This window comes from Papio anubis, chromosome 16 (assembly GCF_008728515.1).
Source record: "Papio anubis isolate 15944 chromosome 16, Panubis1.0, whole genome shotgun sequence".
In the NCBI taxonomy this organism is placed as follows: Eukaryota; Metazoa; Chordata; class Mammalia; order Primates; family Cercopithecidae; genus Papio; species Papio anubis.
Window position 1 is genome coordinate 32,166,963 of NC_044991.1, and position 16,643 is coordinate 32,183,605.

Below are 16,643 nucleotides of genomic sequence, written 5' to 3' on the forward strand. Positions count from 1 at the left end.
TCCCAAGTAGCTGAGATTACAGGCACCCACCACTGCGCCTGGCTAATTTTTATATTTTTCGTAGAGACGGGGTTTCACCATGTTGGCCTGGCTGGTCTTAAACTCCTGACCTCGTGATCCACCCGCCTTGGCCTCCCAAAGTGCTGGGATTACAGGCGTGAGCCACTGCGCCATGCCTGGCCAGGAATCTGTTATCTTAAAGTCCAAGTGTCTCCATTCTCCTGCCAGGTACTGAAGAAAATTACATGCATGCTAGATATTTATCCTAGAAATAAGCATTAATTGCAAAGTATTTTTTCCCCATTTTCTCCCCCTAGTGAATGTTTACTCCTCTTAAACAGCATTTCTAAGAAAATGCTTCCAAATTTGCCAGATCTCACTACTGGCCATTCTTAATAAATCCAGGTATGTAGCCAAAGAACAGAAATTGACTTCATAATAACTTTCAAGACGGTATTTTTTTTTCTTTTTTGAGACATGCTTTTGCTCTGTTGCTCAGGATGGAGTACAGTGGTGCAATCATAGCTCACTGTAGCCTTAACCTCCCTGGGTTCAGGTGATCCTCCCACCTCAGCCTCCCAAGTAGCTGGGACTATAGGCATGAACCTTTTTTTCTTTCTTCTTTTTTTTTTAGACAGTCTCACTTTGTGGCCCAGGCTGGAGTACAGTGGTGCAATCTTGGCTCACTGCAAACTCCGCCTCCCGGGTTCAAGTGATTCTCCTGTCTCAGCCTCCCGAGTAGCTGGAATTACAGGCACCTGCCACCGTGCCTGGCTGATTTTTGTATTTTAAGAAAAATGGGGTTTTGCTATGTTGGGCAAGCTGGTCTTGAACTCCTGACCTCAGGTGATCTGCCCGCCTTGGCCTCCCAAAATGCTGGAATTACAGGCATGAGTCACCATGCCTAGCTAATTTTTTAATTTTTTTTTTTTTTTTTTTTTTTAGAGATGGAGTCTCGCTCTGTTGCCCAGGCTGGAGTGCAGTGGCACTATCTTGGCTCACTGCAAGCTCCACCTCCCAGGTTCAAGTGATTCTCCTGCCTCAGCCTCCTGAGTAGCTGGGACTATAGGTGCCCACCACCAGGCCTGGCTAATTTTTTGTGTTTTCAGTACAGATGGGGTTTCACCGTGTTAGCCAGGATGGTCTCAATCTCCTGACCTTGTGATCCGCCCACCTTGGCCTCCGTAAGTGCTGGGATTACAGGCGTGAGCCACTGTGCCCAGCAATTTTTTATTTTTTTTTTAGTAGAGATGGGGTTTCACCGTGTTAGCCAGGATGGTCTTGATCTCCTGACCTTGTGATCCACCCGCCTCGGCCTCCCAAAGTGCTGGGATTACAGATGTCAGCCACCACACCCAGCCATTTTAAAATTTTTTAGTAGAGACAGTCTTACTCTCTTGCCCAGGCTGGTCTTGAACTCCTGGGCTCAAGTGATCCACTGGCCTCGGCCTCCCAAACTTCTAAGACTACAGGCATGAGCCACCAAAGCTACTGCCTGGCTGACAGTACTTTTTTAGAGGAACTATTTTTTTTTTTTTTTTTTTTTTGAGACGGAGTCTCGCTGTGTCTCCCAGGCTGGAGTGCAGTGGCGTGATCTCGGCTCACTGCAAGCTCCGCCTCCCGGGTTCACTCCATTCTCCCGCCTCAGCCTCCCAAGTAGCTGGGACTATAGGCGCCTGCCACCACGCCCGGCTAGTTTTTTGTATTTTTAGTAGAGACGGGGTTTCACCATGTTAGCCAGGATAGTCTCTATCTCCTGACCTCGTGATCCACCCACCTCGGCCTCCCAAAGTGCTGGGATTACAGGCTTGAGCCACCGCGCCCGGCCAGAGGAACTATGATGATGTAGTGGGTAAAGCATGGGAAGCTGGATCTAGTCTGTCTGAGCCTAAATCTCAGTTCTGCTACTTGCTAGCTGGCTGAGAGCAAATAATCTAACATTTCCATGCCTTGGATTTTCCACCTGCAAAAAGGATAGTAACAGCAGCTATCTCGCAGGCTTGTTCTGAGAATAAATGAGTTAAAGTATAAAAGTCTCAGGAAGGCTCACGCTTGTAATCCTAGTACTTTGGGAGGCCAAGGCAGGTGGATCACCTGAGGTCAGACGTTCGAGGCCAGCCTGGCCAACATGGTGAAACCTTCTCTGTACTAAAAATATAAAAATTAGCCAGGTGGCCGGGCACAGTGGCTCAAGCCTGTAATCCCAGCACTTTGGGAGGCCGAGACGGGCGGATCACGAGGTCAGGAGATCAAGATCACCCTGGCTAATACGGTGAAACCCCGTCTCTACTAAAAATACAAAAATTAGCCGGGTGAGGTGGCGGGCGCCTGTAGTCCCAGCTACGCGGGAGGCTGAGGCAGGAGAATGGCGTGAACCTGGGAGGCGGAGCTTGCAGTGAGTGGCGATCGTGCCACTGCACTCCAGCCTGGGCGACAGAGCCAGACTCCATCTAAAAAAAAACCAAAACAAAACAAAAAGAAAAAAACCCCAAAAAACTAGTGGGGCGAGGTGGCGGGCGCCTGTAGTCCCAGCTACTTGCGAGGCTGAGGCAGGAGAATGGTGTGAACCCGGGAGGCGGAGCTTGCAATGAGCTGAGATCTGGCCACTGCACTCCAGCCTGGGTGACAGAGCCAGACTCCGTCTCAAAAAAAAAAAAAAAAAAAATTTAGTCGGGTGTGGTGGCATGGACCTGTAATCCCAGCTACTCAGGAGGCTGAGGCAGGAGAATTGCTTAAACCTGGGAGACAGAGGTTGCAGTTAGCCGAGATCATGCCACTTCACTCCAGCCTGGGCAACACAGTGAGACTGCCTCAAAAAAAAAAGTCTCAGGAGGACTGCCTGGCACAGCAAATGCCCACCTGTGCAGAAGTCAATATTATGACCAGAAATGCTCTGGGATCTACAGACCGAGAGAAGGACTATGATTAGCCCAAATCTGAGAAGTTCAAGAAAGAGAGGCTGGGAAGGCCGGGCGCGGTGGCTCACGCCTGCAATCCCAGCACTTTGGGAGGCCGAGGGGGGCAGATCACGAGGTCAGGAGATCGAGACCATCCCAGCTAACACGGTGAAACCCCATCTCTACTAAATATACCCAAAAATTAGCCAGACGTGGTGGCAGGCGCCTGTAGTCCCAGCTACTCGGGCGGCTGAGGCAGGAGAATGGTGTGAACACAGGAGGCGGAGCTTGCAGTGAGCGGAGATTGTGCCACTGCACTCCAGCCTGGGCGACAGAGCGAGACTCTGTCTCAAAAAGAAAAAAAAGAGGCTGGGAACCAGACATATTACTCTTGGTTTGATATGCTGTGTAACATGATTACTCATGAAACAAGAGCTTAAAGAGCCCAAAGTGACAGTGTGAATTACCTTGGTCATTCTCAGGCTCTTGTGTTTCACTGTTCGGTGCCCTCCCAGGGTTGCCCAGGGCAGGCTTGGGGGCTGACACAGTGACCGACACTGCGTGAGCTACCTGCGGAAAAGGGCCAGGTAAACGCGGGGGTGCGGGCTGCTGGGGGTGGTAAGGCACACCTGGGGGGCAGACGCGGGAGGAGAGCTGCTGCATGGCGATCATCTCTGGGCTGTCCATCATGGAGTCCCCTCCCTGCAGCCCCCGCAGAGCCTGGGCGGGCGCTCCAAACAAAGAACTGGGTGCTGGCACTGGAGGTGGCTGTAACCGATGTCCAGCAGACTTGCAGGGCGGTCGCAGGTACCCTGTGGAAGGAACTCCATGAGGTAGGAAGCCTGATTGCTCAGTCCACTGGTTGTGGGGGACAGGCGGTCTCATGACCCGGGAATCCATCATGGGACCGAGAGTGCGAGGCTGGTGCGAGGGTCCTGGCCCCAGGTGGGGCTTCTCATCTGGGCCCAAGGGTCCTGGGTTCGTAGCACCGTGGTTCCCATTCCAGACGGCAGAGTGTACTCGATTCAGGTACTTGTACGATCGATACATGTGGCTGGGAGCCATTTCTGAGCTTTCAGGAAAGTCTGGCGGCCGGGCTGGAGCGCCCCCGTGCCGGGGAGGAATGAATCCTGGCTGGAACTGAGCTGGGGCATACACGCTTCCATCCTGACTTGGGCCACTTATCTGCCCAAGCTGCAAGGATCCAGGGTGTGGGCCCATGTTAGAAAGGTGCGTCAGCCCCCCACACATCTGCTTCTCTTCGGGTGTGCCTAGCCTGGGTCCTCGGAGGCTGTTAATTCCAACTGGAGGCTGGCAACAAGAAAAGGCAGCACAGTTAACCAGACTCACAGAATAAGGCACACTTTGTGACGTGCTTCTCTACGGAAACAGGCTCTTTGGGAAAGGAGGCAATGAACATTGGACCTGGAAAGAGACTTTTTCTCTGACATGTACCTGTGGGACCCTCTGCACCTGCACCTCCTGAGTACGCTGCTTACCTGCATGGCGAAAGGCTGACGCTGCTGCACAGGCTCCCCAGGGTGTGGCTCCGGGACGCCAGAGCCGTACAAGGTGGCAGGATCTGATCCTCGCAGAGGGCCAAATGTCCCTGGTACTGCTGGCCTCTGCAGCACATTGAGCAAAGCAAGAAGAGGAAAAAGGAAAGGCACAGACCTTAGGTTGACAACAAGGGTTTTCCTGAAGATGAACATTCTACTAAAATAAAACAGATGACTAAACCTCGGCTGGAAATAGGAAGACTGTGAACATACGTGCTCATCTGCATCAGGGCTTGCCTGTGAGCCCGAAGCAACTTCCTTCTCCAGGAGATACTAGATTAAATCAGTATTTCTCAATCTCCTTTTCATTACTCCTCCTCCCAAGGATCCATTTTAGCCGTTTCTCCCCAGTTGCCTGCTACCATGAAATCTTTTTTTTTTTTTTGAGACGGAGTCTCGCTCTTTCACCCAGGCTGGAGTGCAGTGGCGCAATCTCCGCTCACTGCAAGCTCCGCCGCCTCCTGGCTTCACGCCATCCTTCTGCCTCAGCCTCCCGAGTAGCTGGGACTACAGGCGCCCGCCACCACGCTTGGCTAATTTTTTTTGTATTTTTAGTAGAGACGGGGTTTCATCGTGTTAGCCAGGATGGTCTTGATCTCCTGACTTCGTGATCTGCCCGCCTCGGCCTCCCAAAGTGCTGGGATTACAGGCGTGAGCCACTGTGCCCGGCCACTACCATGAAATCTTAATGTTGCAGATATACTGTACATTTATGTACTATTATGTATACCTGTGCTTTACACAATAAAGATTACTTTTTTTTTTTTTTGGAGACGGAGTCTCACTCTGTTGCCCAGGCTGGGATGCAGCGGCACGATCTTGGTTCACTGCAAACTCTGCCTCCTGGGTTCAAGCAATTCTTCTGCCTCAGCCTCCTGAATAGCTGAGTAGTGCCACTGTGCTTGGCTAATTTTTTTATTTTTAGTAGAGACAGGGTTTCACCATGTTAGCCAGGCTGGTCTCGAATTCCTGACCTCATGATCCACCCAGCTCAGCCTCCCAAAGTGCTAGGATTGCAGGAGTGGGCCATGGTGCCTGGCCAGATTATGTATCTTTTTAATCCCAATTTTTGCACACATTGAGAATACATAATTCAAATGAGAAAAAGAGGATTTAGAATAAAGGAAGGGCTGAATACAGTGGCTCATGCCTATAATCCCAGCACTCTGGGAGGCTGAAGTGGAAGGACTGCTTGAGGTCGGGAGTTTGAGACCAGCCTAGGCAACATAGTAACACTGTGTCTCTACTAAAAAGTAAACAACATAAAAGAAAAGGAATGAAGGACTCATGGGGAAAAAGATTTCATCCATACACAGAAGTATTTTGTAGGAAGAACCAACTGAATGGCCTTTACATTCCTGTGAACTCACAAACTAGGTTCCTTACCATCTGGTTTAAAAAGGGTGCCTGGCTGGGCGTCCCACCGCAATGCAGGGGATGAGAAAAGCCTCGGCCATTGGAAGTGCCCACCTCCCGCGGGGGCTGTGCGGAGCTGCTGCCCTGTTCGTCCCCAGAAGAGGGGGCTCGGCGTGTCGGGGGCAACGACTTTCCTCCATTCTCCACGGGCTGCTGTTTCCTGCTGGGCCCTTCTGGGTCCCTGGAGCGGGTCCAAACATGGCTCCCACCACTTCGCCCAGCCCGACTCCGTCTCTTCTCCCGCTTTTCATCCTCTCGAATCCAGAATTCTTCATCTGTGTCTCCATCTTCACCAGGAAAATGTTTCATCATGGCCCGATGGAAACACCTCTCTAAATTATCAGACATCTTGGTATACTCTATAGGAAGACAGGAGGATTGACTTCTAGGTATAGTTTATAGAAACTGTTTATAGAAACTATAGTTTACAGAAACTGTTTAAAGAAACTATAGTTTATAGAAACTGACCTACTATATGTCACAAAAGACAATTCTAATAAATAAAAGATGCAACCTGGGTAAACTATGAGTTTAATTCACCTTTAGGGCACATTATATTGCAGAGCTATGGATGCAAGATGAAAAAGACATGGTTTCTATCCTAAGATGCCCAAGGCTGTATGGTTGGGACAGGGCCTCTAGGACTATTAAATCAAACCAGGCTGAGCACAGTAACTTATGCCTGTGATTCCAGCATTTTGGGAGGCCAAGGCAGGAGGATCACTTGAGCCCAGGAGTTCCAAGACCAGACTGGGCAAGAATGCGAGACGTCCGTCCCTACCAAAAAGAAAACATTAGCCAGGTGTGGTGGTGCTTGCCCATAGTCCCAGCCACTTGGGACTGAGGGAGGAGGATCCCTTGAGCCCAAGAATTTGAGGTTGCAGTGAGCCATGTCTGCGCTACTGCACTGCAGCTTGGGTGACAGAGCGAGATCCTGTCTCAAAGTAAGTAAATAAAGAAAAAAAAAAAAAAGCCAGTAAAAATTTAATTCTTTAAGGCTAAACTGCAGAAATACTAAATAAAAAATGGCTGAATCTGCTGTTTTTAAGCAGGGCATTTTGAGTTAATGCATAAATGACCCAAAGTAGGAGGAGCCATTTCTACTTTGATATTACAGATCTACTACGCCAGCTTCTCCAGATGGTTGAAGAGTCAGCTCTATCTAGTGTCCGTCCCGTCCGTGGTTAAAGAGGCACACACAGTATTATCCACAACCAGACTGGTCTCCAGGATGAGCCAGTTAGGCGCCAGCTGCACTCTCTTGTCCTGCGGGCCAGGAGAGTCCCTGGCAGATACTGTGGTAAGCGGCTAGAATGGTCAGTCCCATGATTTTTCATACACATTCTGCTCACTGTCCTACAGAAAAGTCACTAGGGCGTGTATTTATTAAAAAAAAGGCATTTTATTCTTGATTACAGATATGTATCTAGTGCAAACTCCTTCCCCGCTTACCACTACTTTCCCCATTATACTTTCGACAATTCCTGAACATGGTCTTCATGTCATTTACAAATTCCTCCTTGGTACAGTATAAACCTCCATTCAGTTTCTTCTCCATGCTGGAAATATCCATGGGGGCCTAAATGAGACACATAACTCTTTATAGTTAAAGTATGCTGAGAGTAAAACGTTTCATAGAGAGAGAGACGGAGAGAGAATGAAGATTCAGCAATGCTGCTCTGTAACAAGTAACAGATAAAACAAGAAACATGACATGAACTTTCAACAGTTGAAAAGAAAAATACATCAAAAATATATACATGAAACAAGAAACAAATGACAAAACCCAAGAAAGATACACAGACTATAGTAGGCATTACTGCAAAGACAACTTCTACCTTAATAATCTGATAATAGTTAGGGGCGTAAGATTCATCCACAGGTTCCAAAAAGGGCCAGGAATCCTTGTGAGCTTTTACCACGTCTAGAACTGAGAGCCAGAGAAGAGATCTTAATTAATACACACACAGAGGAAAATGTCCATCACAAACGGAACAGTGGAGAATGGGAACTAACCTTTATACATAGCAGTGAAATCATCGTCCAACTCAAAGCTGTAAATCATAAAATAAGAAATTAATAGTAACTCTGACCACCTTCTCTCCTGAGCCCTCTCAGGTCTATCGCAGACACACCTGACTGAAGTAAGATTTGGAATAGTCCTAATAGTGTGGTTTAGATGAACTTGTGATACTGATAACACTCCTAGAAATACAAAATGAGGGACAGTGGACCTTAGCAAAACTGGGAATTTCACTTCCCTCATCTATAAAATGGGGGGTTGCTGGATGATCCAGAACTTTATGGTTCTAGAATGCTGGTTATTTAATTGCACATTCTTTATTTCGTCACTTATTTTGAGACAGGATTTTGCTCTGTCGCCTAGGCTGGAGTGAAGTGGCGTGATCACAGCTCACTGCAGCCTCGATTTCCTGGGCTCCAGCGATCCTCTCATCTTAGCCTCCTGAACAGCTGGGACTACAGGTGTGTGCTACCATGCCTGGGGAATTTTTGTATTTTTGGTAGAGGTGAAGTTTCACCATGTTGCTCAGGCTTTATAGCACAATCTTTTTTTTTCTTCTTTTAGACAGAGTCTGACTCTGTCACCCAGGCTGGAGTGTAGTGGCACGATTTCAGCTCACTGCAACCTCCGCCTCCTAGGTTCAAGCGATTCTCCTGCCTCAGCCTCCCGAGCAGCTGGGATTACAGGCATGTGCCACCACACCCGGCTAATTTCAAACAAAATTTTTATTAGAGACGGGGTTTCACCATATTGGCCGGGCTGCTCTTGAACTCCAGACTTCAGGTGATCTGCCTGCCTCACCTTCCCAAAGTGCTGGGATTACAGGTGCGAGCCCGGCCTATAGCACATTCTTAACCAGGTTTTATTCTACTTTTAATCCAAAAAAGCATACGATAAATGAGCTCATGAACACTGAATGTGTGTGTATCTGCCTCTTGAATTTTCAGTAAGGAGTAAAGTCACAGGGTACCTAGTAACGTCACGGGAAGTAATAACCTCAAACAGATAAACTGCTATTCACATTTCCAAGGAGCTCATTTACATAATAATCAGATTCTGATTTCATTCAATGAAGGGGATGAGGAAAGAAGAGCTTAGTGTAAGTCTTACTTCTGCTCCCACAGAGTGTGGCAGCAAGAGTGTCAGAGGCCGGGGTAGCCAGGCATGTCTGTGCGTGCCTGAGGAAGGGCACCGGGGTCAGCTGTGAGTGCAGGGCCCGCCTCGTGCACTGGCACGTGGTGACAATGTTACCCACCAGGGCTGTTCTAAGGATGACACGGGGAAAGTGCCTGAGTGCTTCATAAATGCTACCAGTTGCTACTGTTGCTGTTGTTACTAAATACTCACAGGTCTTTAGTCTTTTTTTCCTCTCTCATGGGGGAATTGGGGTCCAGATGGGAAAGTTCTGGAGGGAGCTCCTTCCCTTGAGCCAGCAGCCATGCCCTTTCTTCCCTGAGCTTTCTCCTCTTCGCTCGATCTACAATGAACACAAAGGCTGAGTGAGCTGCGCACACTCCAGACGCTGACGTGGCGTGTCCCTTCATCATTGTGAGAGAAGGAAGACACCAGGCCACCAAAGCAGGATTATGAAGCAACTTCTGCTCCCTGTGCCACCCTCTCTTGGGTAATCAGGATGTTTCCACAGATGGAATGCTTTCAGACATGGGTAAACTAACTGATTGAACCTGTTTCCTCACTCACACTGAGCTCGAGGTGGGGAACGAAGGTGACAGGGCAGGCACAGGGTGGGCAGGAGGGAAGGGAGCAAGGCAGAAGAAAACAGAATGGCAGTTGAAGAAAAAGGAAAAAGTACAAGGTTGAATGAGGACTATCTTCTTGGATTACTTGAGGCCATTCTGATCTTTTACTTAAAAAAAGCAACATCCGCAAATCCTTTTTTAGGACCAGACTCTCAGTCCACACACACACACACAGGATTTTATTTTATTTTATTTTTTTTTGAGACGGAGTCTTGCTCTGCCGCCCAGGCTGGAGTACAGTGGCCGGATCTCAGCTCACTGCAAGCTCCGCCTCCCGGGCCCACGCCATTCTCCCGCCTCAGCCTCCCGAGTAGCTGGGACTACAGGCGCCTGCCACCTCGCCCGGCTAGTTTTTTGTATTTTTAGTAGAGACGGGGTTTCACCGTGTTAGCCAGGATGGTCTCGATCTCCTGACCTTGTGATCCGCCCATCTCGGCCTCCCAAAGTGCTGGGATTACAGGCTTGAGCCACCGCGCCCGGCCACACACAGGATTTTAAATGCACGCCCCAGCTCTTCACGTTCTGTGTTTATGAAGGCATCCACGCAAGCAATGGTCTGCTCCCCACCCCACACCTACAGCAAGCAGCAGGCCCTGCCACCAGTGGGAGTTTGGCTGGGAAGAGGGGAAAGATGCCAGCTGGGACTGGCAAGGAGCTGGAAGGCAGGGATGCTTTTTTTCCCTGGCTCCCAGCCACAGCCATGAGCAGCACACTTGGCATTCCACTCCCAGCCTGATGGAGCACTTACCACTTGCAGGGAACAAGGAGGTAGGGGCCAAAGAAAAGAGGCAAGGAGAAAAATGTGACTGCCAGACAGCAAGGCACAAAGATGGAAGGGAGGAGAAGCCAGCACAGAGACTACTTTCTTTTCTTTCTTTTTCTTTTTTTTTGAGACAGAGTTTTGCTCTCATTGCCCAGGCTGGAGTGCAATGGCACCATCTCGGCTCACGACAACCTCTGCCCCCTGGGTTCAAGAGAGTCCCCTGCCTCAGCCTCCCAAGTACCTGGGATTACAGGTATGCACCACTACGCCTGGCTAATTTTTTATTTTTAGTAGAGACAGGGTTTCTCCATGTTGGTCAGGCTGGTCTCAAACTCCTGACCTCAGGTGAACCGCCCGTCTTGGCCTCCTAAAGCGCTGGGATTACAGGAGTGAGCCACTGCCCCTGGCCTGAGCCTCTATTTTTTTTTTTTTTTTTGGTGACGGAGTCTCGCTCTGTCGCCCAGGCTGGAGTGCAGTGGCCGGATCTCAGCTCACTGCAAGCTCCGCCTCCCGGGTTCATGCCATTCTCCTGCCTCAGCCTCCCGAGTAGCTGGGACTACAGGCGCCCACCATCTCGCCCGGCTAGTTTTTTGTATTTTTTAGTAGAGACGGGGTTTCACCGTGTTAGCCAGGATAGTCTAGTCTCGATCTCCTGACCCTGTAATCCACCCGTCTCGGCCTCCCAAAGTGCTGGGATTACAGGAGTGAGCCACCGCGCCCGGCCTGAGCCTCTATTTTCTTCCCCAGTTCTCGCTTTTGTTCCACAAGAGACAGGATCCTTGTCTGCCTACTGCTGTGAGCAAGACACGATCCCTGTTGGGTTACATTTGACTTGAGTTTTTGTTCCTAAATTATTTTCATTTGTGATGCTAATCTATATCTCCTTTAATCAATGAAAGGAAGTTTGTCATCACCAATTTTTAAGAAAAATTTTAAAATTTTAAAAATTATTTTTCTTTTTCATCCTCTACAACTTTCTAAACCAACTTTTTTTTTTTTTTCTGGAAAAAATAAGAACAATTTCAACCATAAGGAAAACTGTAAATTAATGAATACCCATGTATCCCCGAACGTGTCAAATCTTAAACATTTTGTCTTATTAATGTTAATACAGTATTTCATGGTATGATTATTCCGCACCTTAACAATCCATTATTCTCCTTGATTCCAATTTTAGAAGTTTGTAAACAATGTATCAACAAAGTTATTTTAAAACATGTCTTCTCAAGCATGTGTGTAAGGATTCTCTCAGATGTGAATCCAGCAGAATTACCAGATACAAGTAAAAAGTATATATGTAAACTTCATCAGGCACTGTCAAAGGGGTGTCTATCATTTCCAATGAGATTACAGAATTTTTTAAAAAGTGCTGTCCAGGGCCAGGCGTGGTGGCTTATTGCTGTAATCCCAGCACTTTGGGAGGCCGAGGTGGGCAGATCACCTGAGGTCTGGAATCACCTGAGGTCTGGAGTTCGAGACCAGCCTGACCAACATGGAGAAACCCCATCTCTACTAAAAATACAAAATTAGCTGGGTATGGTGCCACACGCCTGTAAACTCAGCTACTCGGGAGGCTGAGGCAGGAGAATTACTTGAACCCAGGAAGCAGAAGCTGCGGGGAGCCGAGACTGCGCCATTGCACTCCAGCCTAGGGAACAAGAACGAAACTCCGTCTCAAAAAAAAAAAAAAAAAAGTGCTGTCCAAAAGGCTGTAGGTTGTATTTACTTTTTCTTTCTTTCTTTTTTTTTGAGATGGAGTCTCACTGTGTTGCCCAGGCTAAAGCACAGTGGTACGATCTTGGCTCAGTGCAACCTCCACCTTCAAGGTTCAGGGGATTCTCCTGCCTCAGCCTCCCGAATAGTTCGGATTACAGGTGTCTGCCACCATGCCTGGCTAATTTTTTTTTGAGACAGAGTTTCGCTCTTGTTGCTCAGGCTGGAGTGCAATGGCGCAATCTTGGCTCACTGCAACCTCCGCCTCCTGGATTCAAGCGATTCTCCTGCCTCGGCTTCCCGAGTAGCTGGGATTACAGGCAGGAACCACCACGCCCGGCTAATTTTGTATTTTTAGTAGAGACGGGGCTTCACCATGTTGGCCAGACTGGTCTCAAACTCCTGACCTCAGGAGATCCACGTGCCTCAGTCTCCCAAAGTGCTGGGATTACAGGCGTGAGCCACTGCACCCGGCCTATATCTACTTTTTAAATAGCAATTTCATTTACCTCACATTCATTTAGTATGATAAAATACTTGCATGTTAGCCAAACTCACAGATGTTACACACACTTTTGAAATATTTCCATGTGCATCTTCCTGAATGGAGTGATACTCAACATATTTTCACGTCTACTACTGGATAGTTAGTACTCTCTTCCATTAATTTCCTGTTAATTTGTCTTTGTGCCTATTGATTATTAGAGTTCTTACTGATTTGGAGAAATGCTTTAAATAATGAGTAAGTCTTCGTTGGTAAGTGTTAAAATTATGTTCTTCTACTCTGTGATTTGTTGTTTTATTTTGTTAATGGTGTTTCTGCCACATGTACATTTAAAATAAATAACGTAATCAGGCCAGGCATGGTGGCTCACGCCTGTAATCCTAGCACTTTGGGAGGCTGAGGCGGGCAGATCATGAAGCCAGGAGATTGAGATCATCCTGGCTAACACAGTGAAACCCCGTCTCTACTAAAAAAAAAAAAAAAAAAAAAAAAAAAAAATTAGCCAGGCGTGGTGGCAGGCACCTGTAGTCCCAGCTACTTAGGAGGCTGAGGCAGGATGGTATGAACCTGGGAGGCGGAGCTTTGCAGTGAGTCAAGATTGTGCCACTACACTCCAGCCTGGGCGACAGAGCAAGACTCCGTCTCAAAAAAATAAATACATAAAGTAATCAAATACGTCAATTCTCTCTCTTTCCTTATGGTTTTTGCTTTTTGTACTTAAAAATTGTTTTCTATCCCAGTATCTTAAAGACAGTCATCTACAACTTCTTCAGAAAGGTTCTGGCCTTTAGTGTATCTGGAACTTATATAAGGAGTAGGGATTTAAATTTTTTCCCTATAAATGAACAAGTGTCCTGGTTCCTCCCTGAGAGACAGGGGTCTCGCTCTGTTGGGATCATAGCTCCCTGCAGCCTTGAACTCCTGTGCATAAGGGCTCCTCCCACATCAGACTCCTGAGTGGCTGGGACTACAGGCACATACCACCACGCCTGGCGCTGTTTCTGAAAAACCCATATTCTCTCTCAAGGTCTGTTTCTGGTCTCATTGTCTATCTCTATGCCAACACCATTCTCTCTCAATCACTGCAGATTTGATCTCATTGTGTGGCATAATGATTGCCCCTATCGTATTGTTTTTGTAAGTTATCATGGCTATACAAGGCCCTTTGCTCCGCCGGGCGCGGTAGCTCACATCTGTAATCCTAGCACTTCGGGAGGCTGAGGCGGGCAGATCACCTGAGGTTGGGAGTTCGAGACCAGCCTGACCAACATGGAGAAACCTGTTCTCTAATAAAAATACAAAATTAACGAGGGATGGTGGTGCATACATGTAATCCCAGGTACTCGGGAGCCTGAGGCAGGAGAATTGCTTGAACCCTGGAGGCGGAGGTTGCAGTCAGCCGAGATCATGCCATTGCACTCTGGCCTGGGCAACAAGAGCAAAACTCCATCTCAAAAACAAACAAACAAACAAACAAAAAAACCAGGCCCGTTGTTCTTTTATATGAATTTTAGGAACAGTGTGTCGAGATCCACAGATTCTTTTTTTTTTCTAGGAGACAGAGCCTCACTCTATCACCCAGGCTGGAGTGCAGTGGTGTGATTTCAGCTCACTGCAGCCTCTGCCTCTCGGGTTCAAGCAATTCTCGTGCCTCAGCCTCCTGGGCAACTGGGATTACAGGTATATGCCACCATGGCTGGGTAATTATTGTATTTTTAGTAGAGACAGGGTGTCGACATGTTGGCTAGGCTGATCTTGAACTCCTCAACTCAAGTGATCCGCCCACCTCAGCCTCCCAAGGTGTTGGGATTACAGGTGTGCGTCACCGTGCCCGGCTAACATAATTTTTTTTTTTTTTTTGCGATAGAATATCACTCTGTTGCCCAGCCTGGAGTGCTGTGGCAGTGCAATCTTAGCTCACTGCAACCTCTGCCTCCTGGGTTCAGGCGATTCTTGTGCCTCAGCCTCCCGAGTAGCTAGCTGGGATTACAAAAGTGCACCAACATGTCCAGCTAATTTTTCTGTTTTTAGTAGAGATGGGGTTTCACCATGTTGGCCAGGATGGTCTTGATCTCCTGACCTTGTGATCTGCCCGCCTCAGCCACCTAAAGTGCTGGGATTACAGGCGTGAGCCACCGCGCCTGGCTGGGTCATGCTATCTTTTAATAAAAGTGTTCATGTTGACATTTACAGAATAATAATGAACGGCTGGGCACAATGGATCACCTGAGGTCAGGAGTTCAAGAACAGCCTGACCAACATGGTGAGACCTCGTCTCTACAAAAAATACAAAAAAATTTGCCAGGTGTGGTGGTACATGCCTGTAATCCGAGCTACTTGGGAGGCTGAGGCAGGAGAATTACTTGAACCCCGGAGGCGGAAGTTGCAGTGAGCCAAGATCGCACCACTGCAGTCCAGCCTGACCAATAGAGTGAGACTTGGTCTCAAAAAAAAAAAAAAGAAAAAAAGAATAATAATGAATATACCTATATGGTGAATTTCTTAGCTACAGTAGTTTCCTGGGTGATTTTCTTGGAGTTTCAAGACATGCACCACCCCAAATATGTATACATACCTATGTATTTTTCTTTGTAGACACTAAATCTTTACAATACAATATGAAATGGAAACGATAGAGGAAATCCTTGTGTTCATCCTGACTTTAAAGAGAACACTTCTAATGTTTCCCCATTAAGTAGAAGGTCTGCCTAGATTATTAAGATATTGGCTGAGGAAGTTTCATTCTATTATTCTAAGTTTGCAGAAAACCCAAGAAAGGCCTGAAACTACTAGAAGCTGGAAATGCCACGGACTCTTACCTACAGCCTTCAGAGAGTGAAACCCTGTCAATACCTAGATTTTGGATTTCTAAGTCCCAGGACTATGAGAGAATAAATTTGTTATTTTATGCCACCTGGTTAATGTAGGTTGTTACGGTAGCCCTAAGAAACTAATATAAAATTCAAAATTCAACCCACTACCCACCACTTCCTTTTTTTGAGACAGGGTCTTGCTCTGTCACTCAGCCTGGAGTGCTGTGCACAATCACGGCTCACTGCAGCCTTGACCTCCTGGGCTCAAGTGATCCTCCTACCTCAGCCTCCCGAGTAGCTGGAACTACAGGCATGCACCACCATGCCCGGCTAACTTTTAAAATTTTCTGTAGAGATGGGGCCTCACTATGTTGCCCAGGCTGGTCTTGAACTCCAGGACTCAAGTGATTCTCCTGCCTTGGCTTCCCAAACTGCTGGGATTACAGGCATGAGCCACTGCACCTGGCCATCAATCCCATCATCTTCTGAATTCTGCTGTTGCTCCTACCTGCTATCATTATTAAGAACATCCTCTCAGGGTAATCTACCTTTTCCAAATTGGTTGTTTGATGGAACAGAATGTTCTATAATTCAGTTCCATAAGCCCACATGGAATTTATATCCAGTTTATATCTCTTCTTGCTTTCTGTATCTGAGATCAGGGTTTTTCATCAAACCAAAAAACTACTCAATCATTGTTTCTGAATATTCTCTTGGCCTTACCGTACTGCTTCTTTCCTTCTAGAACTTACAGTGAACACATACAGGACCTTCCATGCTTTCTGCCACCTGCATCTGTTATGCAGCCTTTTCTGATAGCTGCAAATCCAATTTTCATGTTCTGCTTTGTGACACTGGGGCTGAGATCCTGGACATACAACTTCTCTCTTCTCTGCTGGCTGTATATTCTGCCAAAGGGAGCATCAGAGGGACCATGGGAGGCAGGCTGAGGAGGACGGCGATCTCCTTCCGTTTGTTTGCTGATGCCATTCAACTCATCCTGGGATGGACGGTCCTGCATCTGTGAAGCTGCACTTGGCAGCGACAGCCAGGTTCTTCTGGAGTTTGCCTGCCTTCACGAGTGCTAGCAGTGGGGCTGCAGCCCCCCACGTTTGACACTCCCACCTCCTCCGTCTGTGTCACCACGGGGATCCCTTTAACCTTTTTTTCGTTTTCTAACTCCCATTTAACCAG

The 16,643-nt window shown here is 47.6% G+C and overlaps 1 protein-coding gene across 4 annotated transcripts in view; it reads right to left on the reverse strand.

Annotated features, from left to right (window-relative positions):
* LOC101007004 (cat eye syndrome critical region protein 2) overlaps positions 1-16,643 on the reverse strand; it is a 203,050-nt gene that overhangs the window by 11,804 nt on the left and 174,603 nt on the right. For 3 of the 4 annotated variants that reach the window (XM_009216727.4, XM_009216729.4, XM_009216728.4), the window contains 7 exons: positions 9,243-9,372; positions 7,889-7,926; positions 7,711-7,802; positions 7,325-7,451; positions 5,843-6,231; positions 4,397-4,522; positions 3,365-4,208 (listed from right to left, as the gene is read on the reverse strand). In XM_009216727.4, the coding sequence (XP_009214991.2) occupies positions 3,365-4,208; positions 4,397-4,522; positions 5,843-6,231; positions 7,325-7,451; positions 7,711-7,802; positions 7,889-7,926; positions 9,243-9,372 (1,746 nt within the window). The remainder of the gene's footprint in view (positions 1-3,364; positions 4,209-4,396; positions 4,523-5,842; positions 6,232-7,324; positions 7,452-7,710; positions 7,803-7,888; positions 7,927-9,242; positions 9,373-16,643) is intronic. The other variant, XM_009216730.4, reaches the window with a different exon arrangement.